This window comes from Ochlerotatus camptorhynchus, unplaced genomic scaffold (genome assembly GCF_037179485.1).
Source record: "Ochlerotatus camptorhynchus isolate MF236.1 unplaced genomic scaffold, CSIRO-AGI_Acam_v1.1 ptg000129l, whole genome shotgun sequence".
Taxonomy (NCBI): domain Eukaryota; kingdom Metazoa; phylum Arthropoda; class Insecta; order Diptera; family Culicidae; genus Ochlerotatus; species Ochlerotatus camptorhynchus.
This window is the reverse complement of record NW_027040619.1, coordinates 1,175,791-1,203,024: the sequence shown is the minus strand read 5'-3', so window position 1 is coordinate 1,203,024 and position 27,234 is coordinate 1,175,791. Positions and strand designations below refer to the sequence as shown.

Sequence of the window (27,234 nt, the reverse complement as noted above, 5' to 3'; positions counted from 1 at the left end):
TGAAATGTTTATCTAGATTTACGATAGTTCATCGAGATTTAATAACCAATTTGTTCATTCAACCTGTATGCAAAATGAAGAACTTTTCCAATCTTTCCATCAAACCACTAAACACTGAAGTGAATTTTCTTGAAAGTCTTCCACTGCAGAACTAGAACGAATCAATCTTAAACCACCAAATCTTCAGATAAAACCCGAACCAAAGCCCGGTTGCTGAACCGGAAAGGAAAACCAAAACACCCCACATCAATATGTGTTCGTAAAATTATCGATCGAGTCACATATCAACACAGGATTCACCCAACATATCCGCTGCATTTTCCGAAACGTTTCTACCGTTTATTCACCAACCAAGATCAACCACACGCCACACAAAACAGACTTAAAATCAAAACTGTAAAATTAGAAAACCAGAGAAAATTGTCTCAAAAACCGTAACTCCTAATAAAGATATAAAATTGTACACCGCGATAACAAAACAAAATGCTAATTGAAAGTCCCGTGAGTGTTCCATTTTTTTTCCTAAATCCGAAAGCAAATTCCTCCCTCTGTCGTCGTCAGTCAGACACGCCACTCTATGTCGGTCAGTCGGACAGCGCTGGCAGAGATTCATGCCAACAACGGGAAAGATTTGCATCTAATTGCATTCTAATGACCGCCGCTGTCAACGATGATATACACACCGGCACGTGGTGGACCCAATCTCGTCCTAGCTTCTTTAATCCTCTTACGTGCAGTTTTCCACCAGTGAAGGTAAAATCTTTCAAAAGCGGGGTAGGTATTACGGAAAAAAAAATCTCAGCAACCTACTGGTTTAGTGTGCAAACAAACCAACCTTATCATGATAAAAACGAAGTGCATTCTACAATTCTATGTTGGGTGTATGACGAACAACGTAACTACACCTTTAAAACAGAAATCATGTCCTACAGTCACGATACCACCAGTAAGTAGATTCGGTTACTCCCTCCCAATTAACAACACCCACAAAAAAGGTGTAAATTATGTCCTGTGGTCACGCAAAACGAACAAACCCTGCACCGGATTGCAACCATTTTTCGCTACTCGGCAGTACTTGGCCCGGTTTTCACCAAGCCGTAACGAAAAACAAAAAACATCAATGCCATCACTCACCTTCCTTGGACTGCTCCGGGCGAGCCTTCTGGTCCAGCTGCGAGAATCCTTCGCTCAATCCACCCTCCACGGGGTACGCTACATCGCCGAACGGGGTCAACCGTTCTGGGAGAAATTCTGCTGGTTCTGTATGGTTTCCACCGGTACCGTCACCACGTTGGTCATCATTTTCAATCTGTGGCAGCGGTTTCTGACCAATCCGACCATCACCGGACCCGATACCGGATTGCGCCAAAACTGGACCATCTTTCCAACGGTGGCACTGTGCCCGATGGATCCGCTGAATCGTGGCAACGCCGAACGGTGGTTGCAATCGATTGAACCCGCGGAAAATTTCACCGAAGTGGAACCGTTCCTGCGTTTGATGGCGAAAATTTCCTATGCTCAGTTCGATGCGATTGTATCGTCGATGAAGGAAGATGTTCCCCAAACGTGGTCCAGGATGGTGGTGGGGAAGAGCTTTCGGGACTTTGTATTCCAAGTGGCGGTCGGTTGCGACGATCTGTTGGCAGGATGTTGGTTCCGAGGTGAACCACTGGAATGTTGCAGCCAATTTTTACCGGTTTTCTCCGAGCATGGGTTCTGCTATGCGTTCAATTCCAAGTTTATCGATGCACCGGAACGATGGTAAGTAAAGGTTGAACACGAAAAAAATCCGGGCACGAAAATCTTGCTAGGGTTTAAAAATGCGTTTTATTTTGCATAGTTCAATGCAACAGTTCTATGCTTCCTTCTTTTGAACATGATCAGTTCTTTCGAGTTGTACTGAATTCGGATTTTTTTTAATGATCAATGTTTTACATCTGTAGAAATGTTTCCTTCTTTTAAACATGAACAGTTCTTTCAAAATTTGCTGATTTAATAAATTTGTGAATAATCAACCCGCATAAACAATAACCATAAAAAGCGCCTAACCACCACTTCGGGGTATAATCTCAACTTTATGTGGCATGGTTATACCATCTATGATGTCGTTAGTGTATGGTACCTGTTTATTAGGGAATATTTTTGATTTATAGGAATGCTTCCTTCTTTTAAACATGAACAGTTCTTTCAGCCGGCGCCGGTGGTGTAGTGGTAAGCGTGACTGCTTTCTAACACCCCAATGGGTCTGGGTTCAATCCCAGCCGAGGTCGGTGGGATTTTTCTGAGGCATAAACATCTCTGGTCACGTCTTCCTTCGGAAGGGAAGTAAATCCGTTGGTCCTGGCCCATGTGTGTTTAAGGTTCAATTTACTTTGATGCTTTTTGGAAAATTTCAAAAGCAGTTTTTTCCGACGCATTATTTCAGATTGCGAAAAGCTCGCGTAATTTTGTGTAAAATATCAAAAGGAATCGAATAGTGCGAGCTTTTTGCAATCTGAAATAATGCGTAGGAAAAAACTGCTTTTGAAATTTTCCAAAAAGCTTCAAAGTAAATTGAACCTTAATGGGTGCGATATCCTACGCAGGTGTGGAAGCTGCCTTCCTGCACATTCGATTGCCGCCGTCAATGGATGGCAATCAATGTCCGTCGGTGATTGGCACTAGATTGCGGAACAGAGACCTCGACGTTAAATAAAGGAATGAAGAAGACCAGTTCTTTCAGTTTGATTCAAGATAAATATTCGGCGAAATTACTCATTCGGCGAAATGTTCTGATAAAAGATAAATTTAATAGAAACTAACCGATCGATTCAACCTCTGGTGCTGAATAGGAAAACGTCAAAAATAGTGTTGTGTGCAGAAATTTTTGCCGTGAGACATGGGAAGCGGAACACACGGATGTAAACAAACGGTTTGGTTGACGATTCCCCTCGAACTCACCTGGTGCACTCTACACACTTATTCTAGCTCGGTAAAATCTCCAACAGCCGATTAGCTTGGCATCTACTTTTGCTGATATACCTGCAAAATATCTGTTTGTTACACACCAAATTTTTATCGCTGAAAATCAGCAATTTTTTGCTGAATTTTGCCGAGCTGAAATTTCAGTAATCATTTCAGCAATATAAAATTACTGAAATTTTCAGCAATGTGAAATGTCATTCTGCTTGACAGAGGTTTACTGAATTTTCAGCATATTTAATAGATTTGCTGAAAATCCAGTTATTCGGCAATCGCATAATTTGACAGCACTTTGCTGAAATAATTCAGCAATATTTATCATTGTACTGAAAAATCAGCTTTTTAGTTTTAATCATACTGGTTCATTCAAAACAACATTAATTTCAGTTTATTTGAATCATTTTCATTTATTTAAACAAATTAAATTTAGTTTCATACCGTATAATCATTTCAGCATTTTGTTAGTTGAGCTGAAAGATAAAGTTGTTAACAGTTGTCGTCATATTATCCACGGTCAAAACGGCTCCAACGAAAAAATTGTAAAAATTTGCAAGAGACGGTTCAAACTTGAATTTGAAAATGAAGTATGTTTGAACCAAAAGCAAAAATGCTCGGCGTGTATCACAACCTGCCGAAAACACACGTTTGTTCAAACGAATGTATGTTGCTCCTTCCTCATACTGTGGTGCCTTGACGATTAATATCGGTAGCTTGGTCTTAGTATAGCCAGAAGCGAATTGCTCGACGTCGTCTTCGGGCTGAAAAAGGTCATTAGTATTATTTGCAAATTAGGATAAGTTTTCAAATTAGTGATTACTCATACATTGATCCATTCGATGATATGATCCAAGTGATTTGTGATCTTTTGTGGTCCTTGAATTGCGCGCTTAGCCCCACGAGTTGGATTTTTGTCCTTTACGAAAACAAGTGTTCGAATAAATTCTGTAATTCACAAATACATAATCAAAAATGTATCCATTTTCACAGCAAATTTACTCACGGGATTTGATGTATGAATGCAAGCTGTGGTGTTTTGCCAGTATTTTTGTATAATGAGAGAGAGAAGGATTAGTATTTTCCATTTAATTCCACTACTTTATTTGCTTATCCTTGACAGATACGCGTATTTCGTCTACAATGTGCAGACTTCTTCAGTGTCTTGTACTAATACTCGACTTGACTTACGACTTACAAGACACTGAAGAAGTCTGCACATTGTAGACGAAATACGCGTATCTGTCAAGGATAAGCAAATAAAGTAGTGGAATTAAATGGAAAATACTAATCCTTCTCTCTCTCATTATACAGGTATTCCACTAAGACGCCCACATTCATCAGGATTCAGTATTTTTGGCTGCAAAATTTCCCAGGTTTCATTGAAGTCGCCAGCATTAGGAAACATCACTTCGAAATCCACTGAGATCTATAACCGAAAAATTTGTAAGTAATTAGAATGAAACGGCTAGTTTTAACTATTATACTAAAGATCCGCTGAACTCAATCATTAGAGGGAAAGCTTCAAGCAGTTCGTCAACCAGTTTTGCATCATCACCATTATCTCTGATGATCTTCCTGGCGCCAAACGTTTGTCCCCAATCGTTTTTAATTACTTCCAGAGATGCGTCAGTTGGGACAATGTACTTCAGCCTTTCAATCTGGAATATGAATAGTCCTATTATTTTGAATAATTTAATTAATAGTGTTATATTATTTACCATTGCAGAATCGTTTTGGATTTCACTAGCCTGTAGCATGTTGTTGTCATCACCATCAATAGTATCCACGTTGCCAAGACGCCTTGGTTGATGAACTTGTTGCTTGTATTTTTTTACCATGTACTCAATGTGGTAGTGAATCTTTCCACTGTGTTTTCCCTGCCCTCTTCCATGAGGATAAAACCATAAGGCGTGAGGGATTGCTGTACTGCAGGACTTCAACACGTTGTACTTGCTGACCAAGGATCTGGCAATAATATCTTTGTAGTGCATATTAGGATGACTAAAAATAATAAAAGTTAGTACTAATGACTACTAAAACTAAAAAAAAAGTTATGGACAGTAAAAAGAAAATGCTTGGAAAACAGGCAACCATTATTGCCATTTTCCATTTGGTTGAAAATGAACATAAATTAATCAAAATAACCATGTACGTCGAGGTATTGATAGAGTGACAGTTTGAGAACAAACAAAATTTCACCCTCTTAAAGGCCTTCCAAAGCAGCAGCGAATATTGCGTTTCTAGTTTTGAAGTAATGGACTCTCAACTGAAGCCATTCTCTGAAGAAAAAAATATCTAACAATCTAATTTTATTATTCTCCGAAGATCAATGCTTAATAGTGATTTTTTTTTACAGTTTAAGACCCATGCAAAAGTAACGGAAGCAGACAATTTTAAACGTCAGTAAAGATTATGTGGAAATTGGACCAGCCGCTGTCCTATGTATATAATAGCAGATTGGCTAATATATTTATGCATTTGGAAGCAGAAGAACTACAAATCGATTTAGCACAAATACTCAAAATCAGCCGGTTTTACCAAGACGAAAATGTTGCTCGGTATGATGCTGAAGTACTTCCTCTTAGTCATGGTTTGTGTTATTAATTCATAACGATTAATTATTCGCATATTTATTCAAACAACCTTTAACCTTGGTTTATTATAACTGTTTAGTTATTTATTTTTTTCTAAATCCTACGTTTAAAAAAATAAAATATAGATGGTTTTTTCAAATCAAATTTAAAAGATATAAACTCCAATCAAATAACAGTAAGGATCCTATTGTCGTATCACATAATTTTGGACTTTTTTACTTTCCACAAATTTGATAATTAACCTGGTTATATCACGTGCAAAACTTGCCTATTCGGCATGCATATGAAACTTACTGAATAGGGTTTTCCGTTTTAAAGTGTAGTTGGTTGGACCCACACTGTACTAGAAAACTTCAATAAGCATGTTCTGAATGCAACAATACTAATCAACAGAATACTTGCTTGCTAACACCAACCAAGCGCCAATCTCAGTGGTCTAACTGTACTTCGCGCTAATAGCATAGTTCTTCTGGCCGAAGAGTACAGCCACAAATGATGATTTGGTTAGCAAAGATTAAATATTTGGTGGATACCAGCAAGTATCGAAATGAATTAGCTTGTTACATTGAGAACTGAAAGTAAAAAAGGAATTGAACGATATGTTTTTAAATATGTAGAATTTATGTTTCTGAAAAAATATGGCGGATAAGTTGTTTTGATGCAGGATAAAAATAGGCCATGTTACAAGCGTGGATGAAAAAAAAACAAATAGTTCACACTGTTTTAGCTTGTACAGAAAGTGCAGCAGATGATTAATCAAAATTTCAGAAAAATATTAAATTTTGGACCATAAAAACAGCAGTTGACTGCGACTTTGACTGCTGATCAACTGTAATATCCATAATACACAGAAATCATTTTGATGAATGTCATCTGTATAATTTAGAAATTAAATTTCCTTTCAATTTTGCATACTTGCATATCATTGAATAAGTGCATGTTTAGTATAATTAGAGGATGAATACAAACATTTTACTTATTATCCGAATCTCCTCACTAAGTAATCACTTAGAACGGTTGTGATGGACTTGATAAGCTTGCTGTTAACTGAATTTTCTTGTCTGAACAACTCCATTATACGCAAACCCTCAGCAGACTGTCTGAAAACCAAATCAATGTCGAACTCCTAAGAAAAATATTTAAAAGCATATTTATTTATAAACAAGCTTAGTGTATGAATAATGTGTTGTTACCTTCTCCAGCGAAATAGAATGACCAGCTTCATACTCCGTTGAATCATCCTCTTCAATTAAGTCATCTTCTTCTTGTTCTTCTGGGTTTTCTTTCACAGGAACAGCATTGTATTTCTCGAGCAATTGATGTTGATATTTTTGAATTTTTTTTTCGTTGGCCGGTGTTGAGCTGCAGCCGACAGAAATCTTCATTGTCCAACGCGATGAAAGTTTCAATATCCACGATTCCTTCATGAACTAAATATACAAAATTGATGTCAATTGACCGTTTGTTTGTAGGTACGTATTTGTATCATGCTAAAGAATACATGGCTTATTATTCAATATTCGTTATTATATATCCTTCGGGAAATGTATCGCGTTTCTTGATTGTACTTCTTCCAAAATGAAAATGTTGTATAACAATTCACTGATTCCAGGTCGGCCAAGAGAGATTCTTCTGTAAGTTGAACTTCATATGCCTGCAGCATATTGTCAAATCCAACTACTTCCCAGATTCGAATATAGAATTGGGGAGAATTGTCGATTACTAGTATTTCCTGGATAACCGCAAATGTAGGGAATTCCGAGAACTCATCTTTTATTGATATGATGCAATTAGGACGGAAGTGAATACCATTGTAGTTGAGCCCTTTACATGTAAAATATCGATCCATGTATTTTTGTAGAAGCAAATTTGCACACTTGAGATCATTCATGAGACTCATCTTTCCAGATTTATACTCCAAACGGTTCTGGAACGGACATTCCGCAATATCAACGGCTTGTGCAAACACTTGCCGCTTAGCTAAGCTCAAGCAAACATTTTTAAAGTTGCAGGCGGTATTCATTTGACTTTTTATGTTTTTGTTCTTTCCTTCGAATACTCGACAGTCGAATTGCACGAGTGGTCCAATTTTTCTTATGCATTCAGGATAATGATGTAGGTGATGGAATTTGTTTGGGCACCGGCTGAATAACTGAAAGAATGTGTTATGGAATACTTGTATATCCATCTCTAATTCTGCCAACAGGAAATCCGGGATGGTTGGTGAAAATGCTATTCGCGTAATATTGATCAGGGTGCTAATCAAACCCATATATTGGCAGTTTTCAGGCGTTTTATGTCCAAATAGGAAAGGAAACACCCTCAGCAATAACAAATGTTGTGATGCCGTTTGCCTCATTCTATGGGTGTTCGGTTGAAGTAGCATTTGTGCAGTTATGTTTGAAGATGGCTTATTTTTTCGATCTCGATATCCATAACAGAATGTTTTGATACGATGATTGATGTAGTCGATATTGAACCCAAGTTTCTTGTTGCGGTAGTAACATGACAAGACAAGCTGAACTGTGACTGGAAGCACCCCCTCAGCCAAGTCGTGCATCACATCAAAAGCATGGTTTTCCGTTACGTGAAATGTCGTTAGTTCGTTTAAAATACATCCCGTTACTTTTAATCCACAATCCGTTGCAGTTATTTCCTTCTTCCTCAGTTTGTCCAGATTCAGATTGTACCAATGTTTGTCCTTGAGAGGAAAACTGTGCTCAAACGGATTATTTTTAAAGTGATTTCGAGTGATCGTGCATTCTCGGCAGAATAGACTGGCAGATGGTCCTAATAACCCAAATAGATCGTGGACTGCTAGTGTGTCCCCAGCCAATGCAATTACAACTGCTTTAATGATGTACTTCTCAGATCCAAAGAACACTGGAACTCCTTTTTCCAATCGCTTCAGATCATCTACGAGTGGAGACAAGATCCTACTGTAGCCATGTCGCTTGGCATCGGTCGATTTCGCGTAGATCAAGGGGAACACGGCTTTTTTCGATGAATTGAATTGGGTTGGTATGTTCTTAATCTTAAAGTACATTGCAGCAATCTTGTTGTTTCCAGCTCTGGAACTCAGTGTGTTGCACGGTTCAGCATCGTCATCGTACAAAATTATTCTCAGTGCGTCAGGATTCTCCTGGAAATAGAGGCTGTTCTCGAAGCACTGCCCACTTGTATACGAATAGTATACTTTAGGATTTAATTTATCTGCCACTTCTGCTATACATCCATTAGACGATAACATAAGCCGGTTTTGTTCGTCCTGCAAGAACACCTTCAGTGACTCAATGATGGGCACGTACTGGAAAGTTTCACTGACCTGACGAAAACATTATTTACATAATTTAATACAAAATACACGTAAATTTCAAAATGTCTACCTTGATATTCTGCTCCTGTGCGTTTTTGAAATGTTTTGCTTCCTGAGAACGCAACATGATTGATCTTGGCTCTGGAATTGAGCCAACTGCTTTCTTTAAAAACTGCTCTTGTCGCTTACAGCTTTTAACTGCTTCAAAAAGATTAACAACAGAAACGTCATTTTTGAGTTTTACGATGTCCTCAGAGGGGAATTGCGTTTTTAAAGATCTTATAAATGAATCTATCCGCTGCGACACAAGCATGTTAATTTGCTCAACAATGCTTTCGCAGAAGTCCACAGCTTTCACAATCTTGGCCTGTGTGAATGAGACATCTGCTCGAAGCTTGCACACAGCAACCGATGCAAACTTTCCAAGAGATTCGATCGAAGTGTCACCTAGTTCCTCATCAACCAGGTTTGCGCTTTCAGCGCCACTCCTCAGTGCAACTGGAATTGTCTGGCTGTAAATGATCGAACTGTTGGTGGTATTGCTTATGCTGCTGCTGGTGGTGGAAATCTGGTGCCGTTATCGGATGCTTTTTGATTATATGCTGCTTCAGACTACTGAACTTCCGGTAGCTCATCCTGCAACCTTTTTTAGTGCATGTGAAGTGCACAAGCTCCTTATTAAAATGATGTTTATTCTCGTGCACTTTTAGGTGTCGTCGAAGTCCATCAGTATATCCCTCAACCAACTGATGGCAGTAGAAACACTTCAAAATGTCTGCCATTGCTCTCGAGGCTGAAGAAAACACAAGATTATATTTAACCATTTTACTTACCAAACAATTCCTCCACATCACAACGGTCAGCTTTCAGATTCAGCAGAGCTTCCTGAACTTCCGGATCCATGACGCACTTAGGCTGTGAACCATTTGCCGAGTTAAATTTAACTCGTGGTTAAAAGTGACATTTCGAAAGTTATTTTCTATGTTCGAAAATCCCCGTGCTATCGATCGACCGGTTTTCGACCCACGGTTGTCAAAATTTAACTTCTTGTCTGTCAGAAATAACCATGCTCGGATAGCAGGGTTAATCAATAACTTTCCATCTGTCAAATTTTAACCAAAAGTTAAAAAAATCCACCAAATGGTTCAGAGCCTTAGTTTGTTGCAGAATTAAAAAACCAAATTTTTTTTTTTCTTATTTTGACAGAGTGACAGACGACGAAATATGCTGAATTTTCAGCAATCTAGTAAAGTTGCTGGTTTTCAGTAAAAACGAACCTAATTGCTGATTTTCAGTAAAATCGTAGATTGCTGATTGCTTTTCAGTAAACCATTTTGCTGAAATCTTTGATCAACTTTTGGTCTGTAGGGTTGATGCATATATTATGTTACGCTCAAGGGGGGGGGGGGGGTTAAATTTATCCTCGATTTAGCGTGACATAATTAATGCATGGGCCGCTTAGCTGATATCTCAGCAAAATGATATTTGTTAGCTGAGTCTCAGCAATTGTTTTACTGAATCTCAGCAAAATAAATTGCAGAACTACTCAGCTGTTGGAATCTCGGCGAAAAAATGTAAGTGTGTACGTTGGTGGTACATTAAATACGCCTATTAAAATATCGAAACATTGACTTCTCGACGCAATATCTCACTAATACAACCTACACACTTAAAAAAATACTGACTTAGGTAATTCATTTACAGAATTATCAACAGTTGTTTTCGGTAATCGAAATTATTATATCGAAAAATCTGTAAGCTAAATCAACAACATGGGGGCTCTCAGGCAGCATTTTATGTGCGTGTGGCAGTGGTTATCACGATATCGAGCATGTTGTTTGTTGTTTGGTCATGTACCTTACACCGTGTTGCCAGATCTGAGTTATCCACATCCCTCAGGGCCCGAAACAACCCGCGATACCCGTTAGAAATGTCTTGGCGAGCCGAGATCTCGACTATTTGAATTTAATTTAGGTTTTTTTTTAACGGATAGATCTGAGGATTTAGTAGTTAGTGTCATCTTGTGTTCTCCCAAGTTGTTAGCTGTCCATCGGTGTACCCCCATGTTTGTCTTTTTCATCAGAGTGTCGCTTAGTTCGAGATCAAGAACATATTGCTCTCCAAACCTTGTGTTCACAATCCCCACCCTGCCATCCATTTGTTACAATTTGTTACCCCTAAACCTCGAGATAGCCGCGAGTAATCGGCCCCCACTTTACTAACGTTAGTTTTAAATAATTTTGTAATCTAAACAATGAATATCGGCTCCGCAAAGCTACAGCAAATGAGTCTGAAAAAATAAACGAATTATAAAAAAAAAATCAACAAAATTAGCTGTTAAATTTACCGAACGATCGGTATCCAGGGACGCCAGATTTTTTTTTGTATGTGCAACAAATCTGAACTTTTTTTTTGTAGGACTGAGAAAGTTGACCATATTTGACTTTCTTGTGGACCCCTGAGTAAAAGTCCTGAACATACCTATACCCTAAAGGTCCAATTTTAAAAATTACCCAAACGAGGGGTTAGACGGCGAGATATCGTTTTTAAATGTTCTAAAAAAATGTTACTCTAATCGTTTCCTACAAAAAACTCTTCAACAGCAATATCGTAACATGCTTTAGTTAGGCAGTATACAACCGACATCGGGACAACATACCAGCATTCATAAAGAGGGCGGTACCAAAAAATAAGGACGTGTTAGGGTATAAGTTTGTTCGAGACTTTTACTCAGGGGTCCACGAGAAAGTCAAATAAAGTGAATTTTCTCAATCATAGAAAGTCTTGTTGCACCGTGTAATCTGCGTTATGCGTGTCACCGCATGGTTTCGCTGAATCCCTAATCGATCAAGATCTGATTGCAAGATGGCGTACACTGGTTGATCCTGGAGAACCTCCTGTTCAACGTGTTCCTCGTTGCTCCCTTCGGCTGGTGAACCTTCGGAATCCTCAATGGTCTGTTAAGCAAGATAGTCAACGAAATTAGAATTGTAGCATCTTTAGTGGGTAAAACAGTCCGTTTGTCTTCTTCTTCTTCTTCTTCTTCTTCTTCGCATTTCAAGCTTATTGCATATCGCATATTAGCTTATTGAGTGCTCTCAACTTAGTGTTCTAGATGCACTTCCACAGTTATTAATTGAGAGGTTTAGATGCCTGTGCCATTTTTGCATTGATATGATTGTGTGGCAAGTACAATCATACACCTATGCCCAGGGAAGTCGAGACCTTTTCCAAATCGAACCCAGCCACCTCTGGTCTCGCTTTGTAGCTGCGCCTTTACCGACTGAGCTAAGAGAGGCCCCACAGTCCGTTTGTGTTTCTCTTTTATATTCTAAATTACAGCTCCTAGCCCCATCTTCCTACTTTTCATTGTCTAGTATTTGTTTTGTGCTTACGTTAATGAAACGTTTCCCGCGCGTATCTTATCTATTTTTGGTATTAACACAATGACTCGGTGTCCGCCATTGCTGAGACTGACTAAATTAGTTCCGGAAACTAACCTCAAATTATTAGCGAACTTTTTCATTCCAACCCACGTGTTGGATAGTTCATGCAGAAGGACCCAAGCGTCATTCCTAACCCCAAATCTCAAAATGACCCAAATGTCGTTCTACTTATTCCGATGGATGTGCTAGTACTCTTAAAATAAACTCAACGTGCTTTTCCTGTATAGTCCAACCCAAGCGCTGGAGAATCTAGCCGAACGACCCGCATCGTTCCACTTCAGTCCAACCAACGTTTATGTTAGTTCCAGTAATACGACCCAAGAGTCGTCCTCTTTGTATCCAACCAAAGTGTTGGAGAAATCTGTTGGTTAGGTAAGTTCCAGTAATACGACCCAGGCGTCGTTCTCTTTGCATCCAACCCGGGCGTTGGGAAATTATGACAGCACGATTTGTGTTTTTCTATTACCGAAGGTTTCGCTGCTAAAATGCTAAAAATGCTAAAAAGTTATAAAAAATTACCTTTTAGATCGACGAAAAATCCGTCTCGAAGGACCAGATGTGTATTACTATTGCTCTGTGAAGAAACCGGTCTGCTCCGATTGCCGGTTGCGAAAAAAGTGAATTTGGAGCATCATCGCCGGTGACAGTTAGCGGTGACGTACTAGCTTGCATGGCCTTGTTTAAGTACTAAGGCTGTGAACCATTTGCCGAGTTAAATTTAACTCGTGGTTAAAAGTGACATTTCGAAAGTTATTTTCTATGTTCGAAAATCCCCGTGCTGTCGATCGACCGGTTTTCGAGCCACGGTTGTCAAAATTTAACTTCTTGTCTGTCAGAAATAACCATGCTCGGATAGCAGGGTTAATCGATAACTTTTCATCTGTCAAATTTTAACCAAAAGTTAAAATAATCCACCAAATGGTTCAGAGCCTAAAAGAGCGTCAAAAGGAATGTAGTAGTAGACAGTTCTTACTGCCCATCGGTGATGCGATAGACTACACTGAAAAACTAGTTTTGAAAAACTTGTTTATGAGTAATAGGGTTTATTCAGCATTATTCATTCCTCAACAGTACCATTGTCGAAATGATAGAACCTATCCAAATCTTACATGTTTAGAAATGTATCATACATTTTTGTAAAAATATTGGCAAAATTGAAACACTTTTAGTGGAGTATAAAAATGACAATAACTCAAATTGGCTTGCAAATTACCGCAAAAAGGAGCAAGATTTGTTTACAGGAGTCGTTAGTGTAAACCTAGTAATATATTACATTGGGCATATTACAATAGGAAACAGCAGGCTCATTTGAATAATTTTTTTTTTAATTTTACATATTCTAATGACAGTTCATTCATAACTCTGAATAAATGTGTCCGTCCATTTCTGTCGTAATTTCCCTTCGGAAGGGAAGTAAAGCTCAGGTTTGAGAGGTGCCTCCCTGGCGTTGGTAGCATTGGTGCTCAGCACGGAAAACAAGATCGACGGAAAACAAACCAAATTTCGAATTATAAATGTGCTAATTAGTTGGCCATCTTCAACCAGCCCGTAAATTTCCGGAAAGAGCTTCCAATAATTTGATATTACGTACACGCAAAATTCAGCACATTTGTAGATCTGTGTCAAAATTTCAGCTCAATTGATCATAGCAGAACATTGTTGCAACATGCCAAAATTGGCTAGTTTGTATGAAAATCGGCATATTGTGCTAATTTAAAGGCCATTACTGTAGGTGCTTATACCACCGAAGAACTTATACACAGCAGGATATAAGGCTGCCTCAAGTGCTGTCCACGAGACAGTTGCAGATCAGCTGACTTTTGACGTAGAACTACGTCTTTGTCGACTATACTGGGCACATCCCGACCAACCGTTCGTGAAACTTCTTCGAAGTTCTTTATACAGAAATAAAGATTAATGTCGGAAATTCTTTACTTTAAATTTTCTATGATTTCGATGTACACATTTAAAAATCTTTATGGATCGATACTTACATTTAAGATTATTTCTTCATCGGTCATATGATAGTAATCTTTAAAGATACCATACTAAATTTCTTTTAATTTCGATATGTCATATGGACTTTAGTATTCTTTACAAATATTCATCAATAAATATTTAAATACTGATATCATCGTAACTTTGAACTATGACAAAGAACAACAAAGATTGCCATCGATGCACATTTATAATCTTCTTGTTATCGATTTGCATCGCTGGTTAAAGAGAGTTCGATACACACCAGTTGACAGATGGCAATGTTTATATTATTTATCGGCATATTCGGCATTTCATCGGAAGAAGCAATCTGCCGGTAAATCAACGAGAAGTCCGATTCAGGCCGCGATTCAGCAAATGTTTACCATTGTAGTTCTTCAAGTTTACGTCTATATATTTAATAACCCGTGATAGCATGCGTGGTGGGATTCTCGGCATTTGGAACCCAATGAGGAAAATTGATACCTTTTTGCCCTCTATTACACATACATGGCTGACTGGTTGATGGTTGTGAGAAATAAATTTATATAAATATTGGATTCATGTATGAAAAGATTTACAGAAGTTTCAATACACCACATACTAGAGTGTGTTTGCCTGTCGTTGATAAGCTCATCAACAGCAGCCGTGGACCCGAGGATTAGTAACCAACAACGAAATCAATACATCCCAGATAGCATGGGATCGAAACTAGAAATTATGCAGATTAAAAATCACAAATAAAATCAGCAGTTGTGTATCGATATTTTGATTTTACAACAGAAATCGATATTTTGATCTGGCAACACGATCGATATTTTTGCATTGGTAACGATTGGTAGCAATATTTTGAGAAAGATCGTTATAAAGGATTCACGATTATACTTTTAGCATCTTTACAATTATTCATGAAATGGTGACGATCGCTATCGATTTTTCTTATGAATGACTTTGAAGATCGATGTTTAGAAAATTAAAGAAAATTAACGAATTGGTTGGTCGGGATAGGGGCAGAATGGTACTTTTGTTGTGCCTTTCGCAAAGTTGTTCAAGTGGTTAAGGACTATCTAAGGACGTCAATATTACTTTTTATAGAAGCATCATAGCGAAAAAGTTTTTTAGGCAGTTGTTTGTTTTGACTTTTTGAACAACTCTTCTGAAGACGTCAAAAATCCACAGCCTACTTGAAGCGAGATATTTGACATTATTAGTAATATTCATTGAAAAAAAGTTTTTTTTTCTTCAATTTAATGTACTTTAAACGCAGATAAAATAAACTTAAATGTTTTTTTTTTAAATAAAAATATGCATTTCTCAAGCATTTATTGTGACATACTTATTAAAGTAAATGATTTAACAGTATATTTCATCAAAACAAGCTAAAATTCATGCAAACTTCTATGGTCCATAAAACAAAAATGAGCTAAAAGTAGTAGCTCATTTTCAGCTCACAAGTTCTTCAATGCTTACCGATTGATATCCTGAATAGCCCTGAACAGGGCACTAGAAGGCATTTTTATTGCAGCGTGTTGAAAATACTAGATTTACAAAAAAAGCACCATTGCACTTGTGGATTGCTATTTTCTCTACATGACATACCAAAATAATCAAGTAAGCCTTGAAGCAATTTTGTTTTTTGTTTGAATCTTAAAAATGATTAGATTTCAAGTTCATTTGTTGTTGTTGTAGTAGAAATAAAATATAAAATGCATCTGTAATATTTATTATATTATAAAATAAGGTTTAATCTTCAGAAATATCCTCGTTATCAGCATCACTATCGTCTATATCATTAAAACTGTTTGCATCATTTGGTAGCTGCAGAAAAGTGCTACCATAGTCGGTTTGAGATCCCTGCGTTTATTGATCACGGGAGTTCTCATCGATGACAAAACGGGATCAGAAGTTATCATTAAATTGTTGAAAATATCCTGCATTGTATCCTTCCGGCTAGTGTGTCTGCTCTTCCATTCCCGGAGATTTCCGAAATCCTTATTTCGGGCCTCTTGTGCCTCCTCTGACAGCATGCCGATGGTAGTAATGCAATTTCGATTGCATTTGATCCGTGTATAAACACATTAATAGCATACCCACAGGACAGCGTTTATAAAATAGTATCAATACCTGAAATTTATCGAGCAATAAACATTGTGTGTCATACTTTATGTAATTCAATTCGACAACCTAAAACATGAAAATATAAGATATGATACTTGTGATTTCACTTGTCTTCGATGGATTCGAAAAAAAATCTCCGCACTGTGTTGCCATCGTTCACCGTTCCGGATCGATCTCTAACGATGTTCACTAACAGCCCACATTCAGCTTTGAGCTTGTTCTGGATATCCGTTTTCGTTTCTCAATAGCTTCCTTCACCAATTGCGTTTTGTGATGCAATATTCATGCAGCCACTTACTTGATTGCACAGATATATCGTTAATAGCTTCCGATCTTCCCACGTCAGGACATCCTACACCCAACCCGGGGATGTAAGATTCGCTTACAATTATGTGTGATTCATCATCAGAGGATGTTAGTGGAGACCGCATGATCAAGGATGCGATATACCTAGCTGCGGTCCGATGTAAGAAAATTGGAGACCGAAAAATGTGGAGTGTATTAGTGAGTGAAATTAATTATGTCGAAAAAAATAGAAAAAGGTTGCCGACTGGACTCGAACAACGGACGTTGCGACTATCAGACCTGTGCTTTTTCCACTGCTCTCTCTATGCTTCTGAATATGGATAGCCTAAAAGCAAACATGAAGCGCTCATTTTCTCGCATGCTCGACTTCGTATGCTTTTTCTGCTGGAGAGATTCGAGACAAGTGTGTGCGTCGTTCTACAATGTTCTACAATGTGCGTCGTTCTACAAGCTTACTGGTATAGTCGAAAGCGTAGATGGAACACGAAATAAAAAAAGACAAAAAACCATTAAATCGCCTGCATGGTCAATTTCTAACATTCGTTGCGATGTTCATGAACAGAGGATGATAGGAAACAAAACTAACATTCATTGTAATAGATTTTTGGTTTGCGTGTATCATCCACAGCTCATTACTCTTTTCAAATGTTGGCTGGCTTTAATGTTGGCCTATGGTTCTAAGATTGGGCCCATCGCTAAAAATCTACTATTTTTCAATTTTATCTAGATGAACGCGTCATTGGGACGGTACTAATGAATATTTGTGGTCGCTATTGAAAATTTAGTCGATTGCTGAATTTATGTATGGGCCCAAATTAGGGGCATTTAGGCCGACATTACATCCATTTCCCCTACGACCACTTTTCTCCCATCTCTTTTTTATTTCTCCACAACACCGAACGTTATAATTCTTTCTTATAAGCTTCAAGATTTCAGGGTTTACCCCAATTAAAGTGGACGTTTGTAATCTCTCGCAGATATATTTATACCTGAGCTTCCAGGAAAGATCTATATTTTCACTCAAGAGATTGAACACTTCTCTTCTTGTGAAGCAAACCATTTTTAAATGACAATCACTGTCTGAGAAAACAAACAAACAATTCAAGGCTAACCTAATGATTTCGAAATGTCACGTAGAGACAATGTAAAATGTAAAAAAATTGATTTTTTTGTTATATATGAAAATCAAGTATTTTTAACACGCTGCAATAAAAATGCCTTGTAGTGCCCGGTCCAGTGCTCAGCAGAATAGTAATCGGTAAGCACTGAAGAGCTTGTGAGGTGAAAATGAGCTGCTACTTTTTGCTCATTTTTGTTTTATAGAACATAGAAGTTTGCATGAATTTTCGCTTATTTTGATGAAATATGCTGTTAAATCATTTACTTTAACAAGTATGTCACAATAATTGCTTGAGAAAATGCATATTTTAATTTAAAAAAAAACATTTATTTTATCTGCGTAAGTACATTAAATTGAAGAAAAACCTGTTTTTCAATGAATATTACTAAAAATCTCAAATATCTCGCTGTGGATTTTTGACGTCTTCAAAAGAGTTGTTCAAAAAGTCAAAACAAACAACTTTGCCTAAAAACTTTTTCGCTATGATGCTTCTATAAAAAGTTAGAGGTGGCGCCACCTGAACGGTGTGATCTAGAACTAACATATTGACGTCCTTAGATAGTCCCTAACAACTTGAACAACTTTGCTAAGGCACCAAGCCTCTAAGATGCAGGGGTGGCGCGCTACGATTTTTGTCCGACAAAAGTACCATTCTGCCCCTATGTGTGGGGTACAAATCAAAAAATATGTGTAGTGAAATAGTGTTAGGTTTTGAACGCTTGTAACTTTGTCATTTATAGATGAAATTAAAATCCCAATACGCCAATCGATAGGATATTACTTAACAAATCTGCTGAAATAGATACTTTTCTAATTTTTAATCAAACAACTTTTGAAAAATGCGCAAATGATGATTTTGTCACTGTTTTCATGAACTAAACGTTTTCCCCAAACCCAGTCATCATAAGCGAATACCACTTGGTTGCACTTCATTCTGCTTTACCTGAAAAGATATAAAACAGCGCTGCTTTCCTGCCTCTGCTCATTACCGCTTCGGACGGCGTGGCACTAGGTCCTGCAGCAAGCAGGACCAAGACAGCGGCTAAAGGTGGATCACGGCGTGAGTCAATTATGGGAAATTATGTATGTAAAACCCCCTCCCCCCCTTTACAACAACCCGAAAAAAGTGATCGTCAAACTTTTTTCCGGGAAATAAATTTTATAGTTGAAGATGCTAATTAATAAATTTAATAATAAATTTTAATCAAACGACAATTAGGGGCTGTTTATTAAATAAGTACAGTTTTTGAGATTCTTGAAAGGGAGTTTCAACATGGATTCCTGCGTAGACAATTGCAGTACAATTTTTTTTTTCAATTTGTATGGGCTGTGGATAATTTCCAACCCCCCCCCCCTTAAACTCTGTCTACGTAGTTTATGAACAGCCAAAACAATTTTTTACACGCAGAGCCAAAAAAACTTAAGATGAGACATACATTCGATGAATTACCAACAACTGAGTGTAAAATATATCTGGTACCTCTATATATTCAATTAGATTAACATCCAAAGTCCATCCTTTTTTACATATTCTGCACAAAAGAAACATTCTGCCCCGCCCTATTCATAAAAAAAAACGGCGGGAAATCCTGTCAAGTGCGCTTGCACATCGTTCTGCTTGAACCTGAAAAGATATAAAAAAAAGCGCTGCTGTCGTGCCTCTGCTCACGGCGTGGCACTTGGTCCTGCAGCAAGCAGGACTAAGTCAGCGGCTAAGGGTGGATCACGGCGTGTCCACCACAATGAGGAATGAGACATGTTAAACCCCCTCTCCCCCTAACAACTACCCGAAAAAGACATGATCACTTTTTTCCGGGAAATAAATTTCAAGCAAAACCACAATTATTATTGTCTGTTGCAGTGGGATTTTTGGGAATATTTTGAGTCGCACTTTGATGGTACGCTGACGAAAAACAACGAACTTTTTGGTTATTTCACGCCTAGAACGCTATTGAGTTTATCACATTTGGAAACAAAAAAGGTGTATCATTTGAATTTAAACACGTCTCAAAATCATTTTCAATCTAATTCATACTTGGAAAACCATATAATTGTTCACAAATAAGTAATTTAGAATTGTTTGCAAAGTTGCAAATATTTTGCAAAACTATTTTTACACGTGTTTCGAGTAGAATTCAATGAGAGTGTAAGATCTTGAAATCAAAACAACAACAAAAACCAAAACAGACACTTTATTGTTGTTTTGATTCCGAATAAAAATCAGTCACTTTGACAACTCTATCTGTCATACGCATGGCCCGCACTTATTTCATCCCTGCACTTTCAAAGTGCGGAGTTTAGTAAGGTGCAAAATGCGCAATAGTAAAACAAAAATTAATTTCTTCCCGCACCAAAACTTTCAAATTTGAGAAAAAATTGCTTGAAAGGCATATTCGATGGTTCGGTGAATTACACACAACCGACTGTAAAACATATCTGGTACTTCTATATATGCAATTAGATTCCTTAACCTCAATCTGAGCACCAACTCTCAAAACATAAACAATTAACAAAATATTACTTGCAATGGATAGACATCGAGTAAACTAGAAGATTAAGTGTATTTTTCAACCGATTCGAGTATGAATATGGCATTAAATTTGGTTTTGCAAGTTGGTTCACAGGTAAAAAGTGAGGTTACGCGACGCCACTGGTCCAAAATGCATGACAAACATCAATTTTGCGTGGTTCTACCAACAATCAATACGAAACTAACGATTTTAAATTGGCTCACTGCTTGACTAGTCTATTGGTCCCAAGCAAATCGATTAACGTACCCCATTCTAGTCGGAATTCTAGTACTACACTATGTTTGTTTTGATTCGCTATGAAAGTTTGACAGATAGAATGAGGGGTTCGTGGATTTTCCTATGTTTCGAGGGGTGCATCGATTAGCTTGGGATCGAAGATAGTACCAGAGTTGAGCCAAAAAGTTGAGCACGTTTCTTCGGGACCTTCTGGTCTTAGAGTTACCTCTATGGTAGAACCATAGAGGTAACTCTAAGACCACTGGGTCCCGAAGAAAATCATTATTATTTTTGGCTCACTCAGTACCAGAACAACGGTCCCAAGCAGTCCCAAGCTATTTCACTCACCCCTGCATGTTCTGCATGAATCCACACACCCCTGATGTTATCTGTCAAACTTTCATAGCGAATCAAAACAAACATAGTGTAGTAATAGAATTTCAACTAGAATAGGGTACGTTAATCGTTTGCTTGGGATCAATAGGCTACTAAAATGGTGAGCCCATTTAAAATCGTTAGTTTCGTATTGATTGTTGGTAGAACCATAGAGGTAACTCTAAGACTAGAAGGTCCCGAAATAGCGTGCTCAACTTTTTGGCTCAGCTCTGGTACTATCTTCGGTCCCAAGCTAATCGATGCACCCCTCGAAACATAGGAAAATCCACGAACCCCTCATTCTATCTGTCAAACTTTCATAGCGAATCAAAACAAACATAGTGTAGTACTAGAATTTCGACTAGAATGGGGTACGTTAATCGATTTGCTTGGGACCAATAGACTAGTCAAGCAGTGAGCCAATTTAAAATCATTAGTTTCCACCGGTTGCTAGAACTGGCAGTTTATTCTCATATGAATTTTTGCTTTGTTTATATTTACATTTAGCACCATATCACTCACACACTCTGGATTTCTAGATGTCAGTTCCACTGAGAAACGTCTCTTGGACCTTATTATATCATATTTATTCATACTTGAGTTGAAGTTGGTAACTACACCGTTCAATTTTCGTTTCTCAACAATTCATTTTCATGATAGTATTGTTTAGTATTTCATTAAGTAGTTTAAATAGTAATTTTGAAACGTTTCCCATTAACAAACAATGCATTCTATCACTCTAAATGTACAATGTTTTGGAAGCGATAAAATATGCAACTTTTAACTGTTCCTATACATCCTATCAGAATCAGCATTTATTCTGGTGCTGTATTTGGTGAAATTTACTTTAATTAATCATGTTTGTATTACTTCATGCGTGAAGTTAATGATTTACATAGTTGGAGATGCTTAACGTCAAATATCAGACATAAAGTGGTCATATATTATACGATAGATAAGGAGATGAAAGTATAGGGTTGATAGTATAGATACCCCTCACCATCCCTCCCCAACGGGGGGCTTCGTGCCTTCCTCAAAAGTAACCTTTGCTCGCTTTCTACTCTCTATATACAACTTTCAAACGGCGGCGACCCCGGCGTAGTGGTTAGCATCCATACCTCTCACGCCAAAGTCACAAGTTCAAATCTCACCCCGGACAAGTCACGAATGACCCAAGAGCGTTAAAGTGACCATTGAAAAATACCACTTTCAAACTGCCGTACTCTAACGGAACTATCAACTCTATATGTACTTTCATCTCCTCATCTATCGTATAAAAATGACCACTTTAAATCTGATATTTGACCATTTCCAACTATACTTATTTTACTTTATTTTGAGTCACTGAATCCGATTCTGAAATCATATTTTGTTAAAATATACAATTTCGTATCATAAAAATTATGATGTTTGTAAAACAGAAGTTAAGTGCCTACATTTAGGCGTATTTTTAACTATTTTGCTTCAAAATATGCAGATTTTTTGTAAACCACCTTCATCAGCGAACACAAATCAAGTATAAATGCAAACTTCTGAATATTGCATTGCATAAAAACCTGCATGATCAACTTCACCCCAGAATTGATGATTTGAATTTTTAATTTTACTTTAATTCTAAAAATAAACCTAGCATATGCAATTTCAAATCTAATTTCATACATTAGAAAAGCATTTGCTAGTACAGGTTTGAGCGGTATTGGTTTGTGTCCCAATATATCGGTGAAAACCTCCACATGTATTACGATACCTCCTTTCGTGACGTCTGTTTTGCCGGTTCATGTCACATTGGGCAGACAATGATTTTTATAAGTCAACCAACCATGCACCTACACGCAAAACAAATGTCATAAGCATTAAATGTAAGTGCGGATTTCTTACATCCTCTGCATGTTTTCTTACAACAAAGATTATGCCTGTCCTTACAATGGCCTGTAGCGTGTAAGCAAGTTATTTATTTAAGAAACCACCCGACGACCACATAATAGTCTGTATGCTATTTACGAAAATCTGTAACTGAATCTTACATTTCCCGGTTGGGTGTAGCAGCCCACAGCACTCGCGCCACGGAATCCGTGTCCTCTGGCAGAGATTACATCTCTCGATAAGATTGTTACGTTTGAAATCAATGCGCATAACCAAAATTACACCCATTGAGGGCTGTAATCATGGCTAATCACGCAAGCACGACGACGGCACTTTTCCTCCCCAAAACGCTTCGACACATGTACCATTCAGTGTTCAGTTTCAAGTGCCTTTTGTACGTTCGTCCCAGATTACAGGGCGCAGAACGGAAAAAAAATGTAAAACAGTGCGAGAAGGAAGATGGATTCCTCCGGAAAAAAGAAAAGCAAACCGGCCAAGAAGGTCAAATCGAAGAAGGCTAAAAAGCCGAAAAAGGAAAAAGATCCCTACAGCAGTGCTCGGTTGCTAAGGGGCAGCCTACTGTACCAGACAAAAGAATTCTTTGAAAATTCCACCCTTCATGGGGTGCGGTACATCGCCGAGGAAGGGCGGCCATTTTTCGAACGGTTCATGTGGTTCAGCTTTGTGGCCACCGGAGCTGTTGCGGCTATTGTTATCATTTTCAGTTTGTGGGAAAAGTTCCAAACCAATCCGACCATCACCGGGCTGGATACGGATTTCCACAACCAGGAGGTGATTTTCCCAACGGTGATGGTCTGCCCGGAAGTGCCGTACGATGGACAGGGCGTGCACGATGTGGCCTACATTACATTGGGGAACTACGAGGCCGACTCGGAACAGTACGAACCGTTTCTGCAGATGTTGACCCAGCTGTCCTACGGAGTGATGGACGAAGTGGTAGCGCTCAGTGAGAATGTCTCGCACAAGAAGGCACTGCAGGACAGGGACCTTAGGAAGCTGGTTTTCAAGATGGCGATCGGATGTCCGCAAACGTTCGGCTACTGCCGGTACAAGGACGAACCGATCGAGTGCTGTGCGTACTTCAAGCCGGTCTACTCGGAGCACGGGTTTTGCTACTCGTTCAATGCGCGATACGTCTCGCTGCCGGTGGTGGAGTGAGTTATTTTAATTGAAGGGGGGAATTTGGGAGGATGGTGGGATTTTATGCGAAAGGACCTGCTCTGCCCATATAAGCATATCAGTCCCATGTGACAAAAAAACAGCAAGCCGAGAAAAACGCGGTTGAAAATGTATTTGTCCATTGGCTCTTGTGGATGGGACAACCTAGTTTTGCCTAGTGCTTTTATAGGCAGAGCTGTCAAAATTAGTTTAATTTGAATGCTCTACTCTACTCTACTCTACTCTACTCTACTCTACTCTACTCTACTCTACTCTACTCTACTCTACTCTACTCTACTCTACTCTACTCTACTCTACTCTACTCTACTCTACTCTACTCTACTCTACTCTACTCTACTCTACTCTACTCTACTCTACTCTACTCTACTCTACTCTACTCTACTCTACTCTACTCTACTCTACTCTACTCTACTCTACTCTACTCTACTCTACTCTACTCTACTCTACTCTACTCTACTCTACTCTACTCTACTCTACTCTACTCTACTCTACTCTACTCTACTCTACTCTACTCTACTCTACTCTACTCTACTCTACTCTACTCTACTCTACTCTACTCTACTCTACTCTACTCTACTCTACTCTACTCTACTCTACTCTACTCTACTCTACTCTACTCTACTCTACTCTACTCTACTCTACTCTACTCTACTCTACTCTACTCTACTCTACTCTACTCTACTCTACTCTACTCTACTCTACTCTACTCTACTCTACTCTACTCTACTCTACTCTACTCTACTCTACTCTACTCTACTCTACTCTACTCTACTCTACTCTACTCTACTCTACTCTACTCTACTCTACTCTACTCTACTCTACTCTACTCTACTCTACTCTACTCTACTCTACTCTACTCTACTCTACTCTACTCAAACTCTACTCCACTCTACTTCATTCCACTCTACTTCATTCCACTCTACTTCATTCCACTCTACTTCATTCCACTCTACTTCATTCCACTCTACTTCATTCCACTCTACTTCATTCCACTCTACTTCATTCCACTCTACTTCATTCCATTCCACTCTACTTCATTCCACTCTACTTCATTCCACTCTACTTCATTCCACTCTACTTCATTCCCCTCTACTTCATTCCACTCTACTTCATTCCACTCTACTTCATTCCACTCTACTTCATTCCACTCTACTTCATTCCACTCTACTTCATTCCACTCTACTTCATTCCACTCTACTTCATTCCACTCTACTTCATTCCACTCTACTTCATTCCACTCTATTTCATTCCACTCTGCTTCATTCCACTCTACTTCATTCCACTCTACTTCATTCCACTCTACTTCATTCCACTCTACTTCATTCCACTCTACTTCATTCCACTCTACTTCATTCCACTCTACTTCATTCCACTCTACTTCATTCCACTCTACTTCATTCCACTCTACTTCATTCCACTCTACTTCATTCCACTCTACTTCATTCCACTCTACTTCATTCCACTCTACTTCATTTCACTCTACTTCATTTCACTCTACTTCATTCCACTCTACTTCATTCCACTCTACTTCATTCCACTCTACTTCATTCCACTCTACTTCATTCCACTCTACTTCATTCCACTCTACTTCATTCCACTCTACTTCATTCCACTCTACTTCATTCCACTCTACTTCATTCCACTCTACTTCATTCCACTCTACTTCATTCCACTCTACTTCATTCCACTCTACTTCATTCCACTCTACTTCATTCCACTCTACTTCATTCCACTCTGCTTCATTCCACTCTACTTCATTCCACTCTACTTCATTCCCCTCTACTTCATTCCACTCTACTTCATTCCACTCTACTTCATTCCACTCTACTTCATTCCACTCTACTTCATTCCACTCTACTTCATTCCACTCTACTTCATTCCACTCTACTTCATTCCACTCTACTTCATTCCACTCTACTTCATTCCACTCTACTTCAATCCACTCTACTTCAATCCACTCTACTTCATTCCACTCTACTTCATTCCACTCTACGCTCTTTCTACTCTACAGGGAACGCAGCACCGAAGTCAACTACCTGTACGAAACGGATAAAAAGTGGGGCCTCACGTTTGCGCCGCTCCAACCGTCGCACATCTTCGTCCACTCGTACAACGAAATATCCGGCTGGGACTTTCGGCCGCAGGTCAAGTGGGACGTCAACTTTGCCATAGACTTTCTCATCTCGATGAAGGAGACCTACACCACCGAGGACGCCCGGCAGCTGTCCACGGGGCAGCGCAAGTGCATCTTCCCGGACGAGGTCGAACTGAAGTACTACCGGGACGATTACACCTTTTCCGGCTGCATGAAGGAGTGCCGCATGCAAAAGTGCCTCAAGTACTGCAAATGTATTCCACCGTTTTATGCTCCGCCGGTTTCGCTGCCATTCTGCACGGTCAAGCAGCTGGCGTGTTTGGCCAAGTACACGGCGAACATCACCAGCATCAGTGGGTGTCAAAATTGCGAGCTGGGCTGCCACAATACGGTCTACGACATCGAAAAGTACTCCAAAATGTAAGACCTTTACGCAGTTCATATTTCTTTAATACAATTGAAGATCGAATCCCCCCCCCCCCTTTCTCTTTTTGACACAGCATGAGCACGGACGAAAGCAAGGAACCGGTCGTCACCATCGAGTACCTCACGTGGCCCATCATTCGCTATAAGCGAGAAGTCCTGTTCGGTTGGGTCGATCTGCTGGTATCGTTCGGAGGCATAGCGGGCTTATTTCTGGGCTTCAGCCTTCTGTCAGGAGTGGAGATCATCTACTTCTTCACGATGCGGGCATGCTGTATGCTGTACAAGAATCGAGACGAGTTGATTGCCATTGAGCAGGAGAAGCTGAAACGTCCCCAGCACCGGTATGACCTGAGTCTCAGGCCAGACTTTGGAAATCGAGTGCATCCGAGTGGCACGACAGCGCCTTCGGAGCCACAACCGGACGGATTGGTCAAAAGGCTTAACAAAAATATCATTACGGTTGGTTTGATCGAACAGGAATTTCTGACCGTTAAGGTCCCCAGTGGCAAGGGATTGGTGCTGGGTGGGGCTAGTAATCGCTATATTGGCCGGTATGAACGGATGAAGACCATCGCCAAACCGGACATATTTCGGCCGATTCTGGTGGCACCGTACAGCGAGAAGATTAAACCACTCGACAGAAATGTGATTGGGAACAAGGATGGGCTGTTCTACAATGGTTATTTGCCGTGA

The 27,234-nt window shown here is 39.0% G+C and overlaps 1 protein-coding gene across 1 annotated transcript; it reads left to right on the top strand.

Moving 5' to 3' along the window:
• The first annotated feature begins 1,120 nt into the window (after positions 1 to 1,120).
• LOC135700144 (sodium channel protein Nach-like) lies at positions 1,121 to 27,234 on the top strand. The gene is made up of 3 exons (XM_065220562.1): positions 1,121 to 1,761; positions 26,032 to 26,535; positions 26,616 to 27,234. The coding sequence occupies exons 1-3, from the start codon at positions 1,121 to 1,123 to the stop codon at positions 27,232 to 27,234; spliced, it is 1,764 nt and encodes a 587-aa protein (XP_065076634.1).

Coding starts and splice junctions, on each gene's coding strand:
- LOC135700144 (XM_065220562.1), top strand. CDS start 1,121: ATGCCATCACTCACCTTCCTTGGACTGCTCCGGGCGAGCCTTCTGGTC. Junction 1,762..26,031: donor ATCGATGCACCGGAACGATG/GTAAGTAAAGGT, acceptor TCTACTCTACAG/GGAACGCAGCACCGAAGTCA. Junction 26,536..26,615: donor ATCGAAAAGTACTCCAAAAT/GTAAGACCTTTA, acceptor TTTTTGACACAG/CATGAGCACGGACGAAAGCA.